The sequence below is a fragment of the Penaeus monodon genome, chromosome 10 (assembly GCF_015228065.2).
Source record: "Penaeus monodon isolate SGIC_2016 chromosome 10, NSTDA_Pmon_1, whole genome shotgun sequence".
Taxonomy (NCBI): Eukaryota; Metazoa; Arthropoda; class Malacostraca; order Decapoda; family Penaeidae; genus Penaeus; species Penaeus monodon.
In genome coordinates, this window is record NC_051395.1 from 514,226 (window position 1) to 524,415 (window position 10,190).

Sequence of the window (10,190 nt, forward strand, 5' to 3'; positions counted from 1 at the left end):
ATCAATATATCGCCACCGCCCTTGCAAATCTATGCTCTTCTTCAGCATCATATTCAGCACGATTTTTATCCAGAAGAGAATCGGGGAACAATCCTTTGCATGAATTTTTCAGTTGATAGCTCTCAAGTATCCATGTTTGTGCGTATATCTGTATATCTATATCTATCTATCTATCTATACATATATATATATATGTTTGTGTGTGTGTGTGTGTGTGTGTGTGTGTGTGTGTGTGTGTGTGTGTGTGTGTGTGTGTGTGTGTGTGTGTGTGTGTGTGTGTGTGTGTGTGTGCGCGTGCGTGCGTGCGTGTGTGTGTGCGTGTGTGTGTGCGTGTGTGTGCGTGTGTGTGTGTGCGTGTGCGTGTGTGCGCGCGTGTGTGTGTCCGTGTGTATGTGCGCGTGTGCATGCATGTGTCTGTATGCAGTTGCATATACATACCTTTATTTTCATCTTCCACAAGCTTTTCTTCACCAAACAGAGCAAGGATAATAACAAGAGCAGCATATATCCGAATAAATCTTTATTGTCTTTTCGAGATGTTTTCCAACAAGGCATGCTTTAAATCTCGCTCGAAAATACCAAAAATATACACGATAAATCTCCTTCTTCCTCTCGTTTTGTACAGATGTGTGTCGCCTGTTAGATCATTAGAAAGTAATCGAACAAAAAATCAAAAGCAGACAGACAGACTGCGAAAAAAAAGTTCATGAGAAAAAGGAGCAATCGGCAACCGTGTCATCGTGGCCCCTTTCACATCCTGGTATTTTCGACAATATCACAGCCCTTTCATGGCGGATTTAGTCTTATCTTAAATTATTTTTTTCCTTTCTCTCGTTCTCCTTTTTCGTCTATTTTCTATTTTATTCATCGAGGAATTGTCTCTTTTTCTTTCCTTTTATCCTCGTGGAGAGAGAAAACGGACACTTCCCGTTTTCTTTCATATAGCTTGCCTGAAAGTTGGTGTTTTTTCATTTTTCTTTTGTTTTCTATATTTTGTGTGTGGGGGATTATCTATTTTTCTCTTCCCTATTAGAGAACTCAAAAAAAGTCTTGTCACGAGTTTTACATATTGAGATATATGTATATATAGATATATTTTTTTCCCAAGTTGATAAAAAAAATATTTTAGTCCTCCCTGAACCCACCGATCCTCACGCCCCCCTAGCGGCCAGATGCGGAATCATAATCATAATGTAATGGCGTCAATGATGCTAAGGTTTAACATCAATAAATACTTACATATATACATTGCACAACACTGAATACAAATGTACAAAAATATCACAGCTTTCTACATCGATATCAGGTATTGTAGAAGTTTGAGAGCTGAGGGATGCAACAGAAACGAGTATTATCAGAAAAATAGATTTAGAATGCGAGGCCTCAGCGAAGTCGTGACGTAACAGTTCATCGCATTACATTCTGACATTTGCTATTTCATTTTTTTTTTTTTCTTGTTATTTTTAATGAAATCGATATTCATGTATAGAGAAAAAAATGATCTCAACATTGATTTTTTTTCACTGTGTTACGTCACGACCTGCCCATGAGTGACGTCACTCACCAAAGAAAACCCGCAAAAGAAAATGATCAACATAGAAATCGATTCGAAAAACAAAACAAAAACACAATGAACTTTGTCATCATATAGAGATCACGACCTTCCGCTGCCCTGTGTACTATAAAATTTGCTACAATCTATACAGTTATATAAACACCGGGCCATAATTATCTTTTATACAGAAGCGCTCATATATAAGGCAGTATACAAGCTCTCACAAGCAACATGGCCGCTGGAAATTAAAATAAACAAGGATTGGAGAAAAAAAAACACAAAACAAAAAAACATAACTACTGATTCCGCTAAAAAGTGAGAAAAGGGAGATATATATATAAAAAGATAAATATATAGTCGGGGCTTAAAAGAGGAAATGTGTGGACTTCTTAAGGCAGATTCTCTGAGGAGAGACCCGAGCCTCTCTTCAACTCTAGTACAAAATAATCTGATTCCCTTTTTAAAAGTCTACGTCACATAAAAACTATTTATCTCTTTCTCTATAAACACATCATCCATTTTTTGAAGGGGGGGAGGGTAGAGAGGAGTTTAAAAACATATGTGTATTCCACAATCTTTTCTTCCGTTTTACACTGAGAATATGCAGTAAATAGTAAAGTTATACATTGCGTTCGCGTAAGGGTCGGCGGATATCCAGTCCGCCGCGGATTCACACTTTCGCTCTTTACTGACGCTGGATACCGCGTTCGTCAACGGAGAACGCTGTGATGATAGCTGATGCCGCATGTAACACACAAACAAGCGCTCTTATAAGTACCGGAGGATGAATACATTACAGTAAACACTGAGATACGGATACTGAATGTGCCATGACGAGAGACCCGGATCCGCGCCATCGGCGAACGCTCCGGAAAATGGCGGGTCGACAAAACACAGCATCAAATTGGTCGTTGGTTGAGGTACCAGAGACAGACAAGGACCGCCAGTAAGCAATAACGGACAGCAGATTGCCAGATATGCATCGTTACCGAACGTTCGTTAAACGTAGAGCATTCTGTCTTGGTCCTGTGCGAACGTTCGTAGAAACACCGATTGCTGGATCGTCAGCGCGGTCGTTGGATGCACGTTCTTCCTTTTTCTTCGAGCAACGAACGTCCGTGGAAGCACCAGGTATGCACCATTCTGTCTAAGGAGTGCTTGGAGGTACTGGATATGCCTTATCTGTGAATTCTCGAGCTGATGAGGGATATGCATAGTCGAAGAACGTCCCAGGAGATTGAGGAGGATATGCGTCGTCAGTGGGTGTTCGCGGCCGCGGAAGTGAAGGCCGTGGCGGCTGCCTCACTCCGCGCGCGGCCGCCTGCATCGCAGTGAACGCTCAAAAAGCCTTTGGATATAAAATACTTCATACCTGAACATTCGAGAGAGCCTCATAAGATCCAAAATAAGTTGCTTGGACATTGGTCACGAGGATCCGCAAAACTTTTACGAAAAAATTATCTTCACGACTTGACAGTTTTGGATACCACTTGTATCGCCACGAGTCATTTTAGGGTTACCAAGTACCTGTCATCAACGCCAGCGGAGTCACTGGCCTTCACTGCATCACCAGCGGGCGTTCATGAAGAGTTCTGGAAACTGTTCGAGGACGGTCGCAGGAGCACCGGAGACGTCGTCGTCACAAAGACGGTCATGAGGTTTATGAGTGGGCGCTGTGACGCGGGCGCTCGAGGGCGGAGGCCCCGAGGCTCCGTCACAGCAGTGTAAGGTCCATGAGGCACTGTACAAGAAGTCGTCACGAGGTTTCTTAGCCGCAAGCGAGCGTCGCACACACTAGGGTCGCGTCGTCACTACTAAAACGTCCGCAGTCTCTGACCGCTTCGACGCCACCGCGCCATCACTTCACGGGGAGGGGGGGAGGGGGGAGGCACAATCGTCACTCGGGCGGGAGGAGCTCGAAGCTCCCCTTGGGGCGTCGTCAGAAGGGGAAATCCCCGCGTGAACACACTCGTGGCTTAGGCACTTGGGAACATGGCAGGCGCGAGGGGCGGGCTGCGGGCACGCACACGAGCACGCCCTCCCACGTCACGCTTGGGGTCCTGCAGGAGGGAGGACCGAAGTCCTTCTGCTATACGACCACCTCGCTCGTCATGTGGTCCGCCTCTGCCGCCCTCGGCGAGATGGCCTTCAGGTTGATCTCCTTCTGTATGCTCTTGCAGGCCGGGTCGTGCGGGGTGATGTTGCGCTCCACGTCGGCGTTCTGCACCTTGCGCATGGCCGCCGGCAGGCCGTGCGTTGGAGACTCGCAGTCGCTCAGGTCTGTCTCCGGCGTGGCCAGGCTGGCCTTCGGCACCTGGATGAGGCCCACGGGCGAGCCCAGGGGCGCCACTCGCGGGTCGCCTGGGCCCTGCGGGGTGACGCGCGAGCAGGAGGGCCCCGCCTCGTCGCCGGGGCCGCCGCAGAAGGACGAGGTCTTGAGAGGGTTGTGGTAGCGCCACAGCTTCTCCTCATTCTCGTTGTTGGACTTCTCGGCGTGGGCGTCCTCGGCGAGCTTGTGGCGCGAGGAGTGCGACGGGAAGGCGTTGCGGTGATGCGCCTGCAGGTGGCGCCGCCGGCACTGCCAGTAGCCCAGCGCAGCCACCGCCAGGACCACCAACACCACCAGCACCACCGTCACGGCCGCCAAGACCCCGTTGGCGATGCCTGCCGGACAGAGACACGCTGCGTTAGGCTGGTATGCGTTTGTAGTGTGGGCACTACCCTCTCTCTCTCTCTCTCTCTCTCTCTCTCTCTCTCTCTCTCTCTCTCTCTCTCTCTCTTCTCTCTCTCTCTCTCTCTCTCTCTCTCTCTCTCTCTCTCTCTCTCTCTCTCGCTCTCTCTCTCGCTCTCTCTCTCTCTCTCTTTATCTCTCTCTCTCTCTCTCTTTATCTCCCTCCCTCTCTCTCTCTCTCTCTCTCTCTCTCTCTCTCTCTCTCTCTCTCTCTCTCTCTCTCTCTCTCTCTCTCATGCTCCCCTTCTATTCATTCTCCCCCACTTTCACCCCACCCTATCTTCTCCCCCTCCCTCCCCCTCCCCCACGACCACCGCCCCCCAACTGACCTGGGTTTTCGCCGCTGACGACCGTCGTCTCCACCTTGACCTCGACGACGGCGGTGAGGGCGCTGACGGTGGTGAGCCTCTTGCTGACCAGCTCGCCGAGGGTCTTCGCAGCGACCGTGACGTCACCGTGAGGACCTCCTGTAGGATACGACTGTTGGAAGGAGGGAGGGGGAAGGAGAGTAGTTAGCGAGGGTCGTCGTGAGTGTTTTTTCCGGGTACGATGAAAATGAATAATCACATTGCTTATGAGAATCGATATCAACACAGAAAAGCACAGTGATGAAGCGACAAGAGGAAGATGAAGGCTCACCAGCGTGACCTCGACCGTGTCGTTGGTTCCGGCGACGAGGCCGCACAGGATGACGGGCGAGGGCGCGGCGGTGTGGCCGTGGCGCCCTGCCCAGGCGGCGCGCAGGCCGCGGCACATGGTCTGCACGCGGGCGCCCACGTGCAGGCGCGCGCGGTCCAGCACGAGCGTGAGGCGCGCGCAGGCGTTGTTGAGTGTGGCGCGGTTGGGCTGGCAGTCCTCGGGGCCCGGGTTGGAGGGCGGCGCCACCTTCTGCTCGTCGTGGCTCAGGTCGCGGCACTCGCCCCAAGGCTCGCACGCGCCCGCCAGGCACCACTCGGGCGGCCCCGGCACGCACACCTGTGGCGGAGAGGGAGGGGTTAGGGGGAAGGGGCCTTGGGGCGTTGCGGGGAGGGGGGTCGGGATTCGGGTTTGTGTACGGGTTTGAGTGTGAATGCGTGTGGGTGCATGTGTGTACGAACAAGTGTTTTCCGTACATAAACGTACAAACAGACAGTATAAAGCAATAATAGAACCATAACATCCAAAGATACAAAACAAATCCCGCGGCTGCGGGAGGGACCGACCTGCACGGGCTTGCACGGGTAGTGCGCGGGGTCGCGCGAGCGCAGGCAGTTCTCGGGGCCGCACCAGACGTCGGAGCAGGAGGCGGTGCCGTGGCTACAGTGGCACGAGTTGCACTGGTGTGTCCACACGGCGCCGTGCTGCCGCAGCTCGCCGCCCCAGAAGCATGGCTTGGGGGCGTCGACGCCCGTGTCGCTGGAGAGCTCGACGCGGTCGCAGCGGCGGCCCGTGCGCCCCGGCGGGCACACACAGCGGAAGTAGCCGGGGCCGTCCCTGCAGGTGCTGCCGAAGGCGCAGGGCGACGACGCGCACTCGTCGATGTTGACGCGGCAGTCGGGGCCGGCGAAGCCCGGGGCGCACTTGCACACGCGCGTATTGATGCCGTCGAGGCAGCGGCCGCCGTTGTAGCACGGGTACGTGGCGCACTCGTTGATGTTGCTCTGGCACGTGGCGCCGTCCCAGCCGTCCTGGCACAGGCACGTGAAGCTGTCGCCCGTGTTGACGCACGTGGCGCCGTTCTTGCACGGGGACGAGTCGCAGGCGCGGCGCTCGGCTGCGGAAAGAGGGCGGCGGTCAGTCCGATTGCCTGGGAGCAAGCAGGAGGACGCAAGACGCTCGGAAACACACAAAAGGAACAACGAACTCAGCGACTCACCAATCTGGCACGCGGTGCCCTTCCAGCCCTCGGGGCAGCGGCACACGAAGGTCGTGCCCAGGTCGGCGCACACCCCGCCGTTCTGGCACGTGGACGCGTCGCAGTGGGACGTGGTGGACGAGCACGTGCGCCCCTTCCATCCCTCCGGGCACGTGCACGTGAAGTCCACCCTGCCGTCGACGCACGTGGCGTTGTTCCGGCACGGCTGGTCGGCACACTCGTTCGTGTCTGGGGGCGAAGCCGGGCTCAGTTCCGTGCGCGGTGGGGGAGAGGGGGGGCAAGGGGGTAAGGTAGTGGGAGACGGGGGTGGAGGGGTTGGGGTGGAGGGGTTGGAGGAAAAGGGGGGGAGGGGGCAGGGAGATGGTGGGGGTAAGGTAGAAGGGGACGGGGGGTGGAGGAGGAGTTGGAGGAAAGGGGGGGGGCAGGGAGATGGTGGGTGTAAGCTAGAAGGGGACGGGGGGTGGAGGAGTTGAAGGAAATGGGGGGAGGGGCAGGGAGATGGTGTGGGTAGAGGGGGGAGGGATTTAAGCACAGGAAGGAGCGAAGGAGGGGTAAGGAAGATGGCGAGGACTACGGTAGGAAGGAGAACTGGAAGAGAGACGATGTGGGAGAAGAGAGAGAAGGTGATGGAAGGGGAACACGAAAAGAGAGAGGAAGAAATACTGGGAGAAGAAATGGCAAAGAAAAATTACAGAATAATGTGGAGGGCTAATGGAAGGAAATACACGAAAGGGAGAATTAAGAGAGGAAGGGAGACTGGGGGAGGGAAGGGGGGGGGCAGGGAGAGGAGAAGGGGAGGGAGAGATGGAAGGCACTGCAACGTTAAAAGAGGAACTGGAACATAGTTGAAGGAAGAAGAAGAAAAAATACAAGAAGCAAAAAGCGAAAAAAATCAATAAAAGCAGAATAGGAAGAAAAAAGAGAAAGAATAATGATGATAATAAGAACCAGAAGAAAGAAAAGAAAAATAGCATAGCACAGATCCCCGCCCACAACCACGCCCACAAAATCTACCCCAGATGACTTGAGGGTTTTGCAATCTGCTCTGATCACTTAATAAGCCACACTAGTTGTCTTTGTTATCTCTCTGATAAGATCCCGGCCCTGTACTGTACGAGCTGCATTCCGGCCCAATATTCTTTCATAGATTTATCATGTTCACTTATTCATTTATCTATTTATTATTATGGAAATTAACCACATTTATTCCGATTATCTTCAACTTGCAACTATTTTCCCGTTCGTGAAACGTGTTCCTTGATTCGCCCCAAAGTCATCCACGTTGCCATCCACATTCGCGCTTCCCTCAGTTCCCACATCAGATTCGTCCGTAAAAATCACACTTCACTCATCTCTCTTCCTCATTGACTCATCCGTTAACCCAACTAATCTCGACGCTAAAAAAAAAGAGAAAAAAAAAAGAAAAAAAAAATTATCCTACCTCATCTCCCCCCCTCCCCCTCCCCCCATATCCTAGAAGGATGCTGGGTCATCCTACTTAATCAGCCAGACAAGAGAGGGGGGCGTGGGAGGGAGGGGGGTAGGGAGCGAGTCTATAGGGGGAGGGGGCTAAAGGGGAGATTAAGGGGGTAAGAAGGGGGGAGAGGGAGGGGGAGCAGAAGGAGAGGTTTAAAAGGAAGGGTTGAATTTTGAGGGGGGGGGGTACGAGGAGGGGGGGCATGCAAAGAAGGGGAGAGGAAGAAACGGGGGTAGAAATAAGGGGGGGAGGGAGATTAAAGGGGAGGATGGGGGGGGGGGTAAAAGGATGGCAAAGAAATCGGATGACACAGAAAACGGGTGACAAGAAAACGGATGGTATAGAAAATAGATGGTAAAGAATACGGATGGTAAAGAAAACGGATGACAAAGGAAACGGATGACAAAGAAAACGGATGACAAAGAAAACGGATGACAGAAAACGGATAGCAAAGAAAACGGATGAAAAAGAAAACGGATGAAAAGAAAACGGATGAAAAGAAAACGCTTATATACAAAAGGACAAACAAATCTAAAATTAAGCGACAAAAGGCAACTGTGAACTAATCTCTACAGGGAAGGAGATAAGTAATAAAGATAATGAGTATAAATAGGTAAGTAAATAAAAAAATAAATGAATAAATAAACAAGTAAGGGTATAAATAATTAAATAAATAAAGTAAATAAAGAGATAAGAGAATGTCGGTAAAATAAAGGACTAAAGAAAAATGTATGATAATAATAACTATAGGAAGAAGAAACGTAAAAGAATAAGGAAAGACAAAGAAAGAGAAAGAAGAAGGAAAAATACATATATAAGAATGCGAACAGGAAAGTAAAAATCACAATTCGAAAAAGAGAAAAAAAGGATTAATCAAATTAAAAACATACGAAAAGAAAAAAAGAAAGACAAAACAAAAACAAAAACAACAACGCCCAAAAGAGATTAAAAAAAGAGCCAAACGAAGTTAAAACAAGACAAAAAAAATCAACGACCTAAAGTAACTAAAAAAAAGGATAAAAACAAAACAAAACAAAACAAATAATAACAACTATAATAATAATAATAATAACTATGATAATAATAATAAAAACAAAAGACCCCACTCACCGCGGTCGCAGACGGCGCCCTCCCAGCCCTGGTCGCACACGCACTGGAAGCCGTTCACGAGGTCCACGCACGTTCCGCCGTTCGCGCACGGAGAGGACTCGCAGTCGTTCACATCTGCGGGGAGAACGGTAGGGGGGGAGAGCGATTAGCTTGTGTCGGCATTGTGGAGGAGAGGGAGTGAAGGAGAGAGGGAGAGAAGGAAAGGAGAGGCGGAGAGAGTGAGAGATAGAGATAGATAGATAGATAGAGAGAGAGAGAGAGAGAGGAGAGAGAGAGAGAGAGAGAGAGAGAGAGAGAGAGAGAGAGAGAGAGAGAGAGAGAGAGAGAGAGAGAGAGAGAGAGAGAGAGAGAGAGAGAGAGAGGATTCCTGATAATTCAAGGGTGATTTATAGTTCCATAAATGTCATTCTTTCTAAATGCGTAAACACGTTTAACTGATAATCAATTTGGATAAATCAACACTGATAAACATATTAATATTCATATACACACAAATATAGATACAGGTCTACAAACATTGCAAATAATGAAATAGCGAACTCAATAAGCACTGAAATCGCAAATCATCAAAGTCTTATTTCTCTAAAAACAAAAAGAGAATTGAGGAGAAGGGCGGAGGAAGAAGAATGACTGGGAAGAAAGGGTTAAACTCGACCTTGCTTCATTCCAGGTCAGGCAAAGGTCATGAAAAGGTCACGGTATTTTTTTTCTTTTTTTTACTAACTGTAGACTTCAAACTTCGAGAGGTTTTAGGAAGATGCAAATCCATATCTTTGGTTCTTTTGTAACAAAAAGCTAAAATCACAGAAAACAACGATCTACACACACACACACACACACACACACACAATACACACATCAACACACACACACACCCCACACTACTACATAAAGAAGGCAAACGTACTTGAATACAAACGACACACCACCACCCACACCCTCACCCTACCTACAACAACACCAGACCAAGCGCCCAAGGTTTAACTTCGGGAATACATGAAGCAAGCATAATCATATCCCACTTCCCCCCACCACCAGCCTCCTTACTCACCCCTCACCTGCCCCACGGAGAGGATAAGACTCGGGGGGGGTTATGGACAGGTGGAGAGGAAGGTATAAGATTAGTGATCTGAGAGGTCCTGTGGAGGGAGTGGACGAGGTAAGGTGGGGAGGAGGAGGGAGAGGAGGGAGGAGGAGGAGGGAGGAGGAGGAGGAGGAGGAGGAGGAGGAGGAGGGGGGGGGTAGGAGGAGAAGGAGGAGGAAGAGATAGAGGAGGAAGAAAAAGAGAGAGGAAAAATCAAAGGAAAGATGATGAAAAAATAAAAACGGTGAGAGGAAAGGACACACGCAAGCACAGAACAGAACAGAAAAAATGAGAAAGGAAAACAAAAGGAACAGAAGGACGAAGCCAGAGAGGAGACGAGGAGAGAACTCGGGTAGTTCGGTGGGCTATGTACCAAGA

The 10,190-nt window shown here is 49.9% G+C and overlaps 1 protein-coding gene across 1 annotated transcript in view; it reads right to left on the bottom strand.

Annotated features, from left to right (window-relative positions):
- Positions 1-503: 503 nt before the first annotated feature.
- Positions 504-10,190, bottom strand: part of LOC119578176 (protein jagged-2-like) — a 79,451-nt gene continuing 69,764 nt past the window's right edge. Inside the window, exons 11-16 of the mRNA XM_037925913.1 lie at positions 8,729-8,842; positions 6,142-6,369; positions 5,489-6,039; positions 4,926-5,261; positions 4,616-4,766; positions 504-4,219 (exon numbers count right to left, since the gene is read on the bottom strand). Coding sequence (XP_037781841.1) covers positions 3,645-4,219; positions 4,616-4,766; positions 4,926-5,261; positions 5,489-6,039; positions 6,142-6,369; positions 8,729-8,842 — 1,955 coding nt within the window. The 3' untranslated portion in view covers positions 504-3,644. The remainder of the gene's footprint in view (positions 4,220-4,615; positions 4,767-4,925; positions 5,262-5,488; positions 6,040-6,141; positions 6,370-8,728; positions 8,843-10,190) is intronic.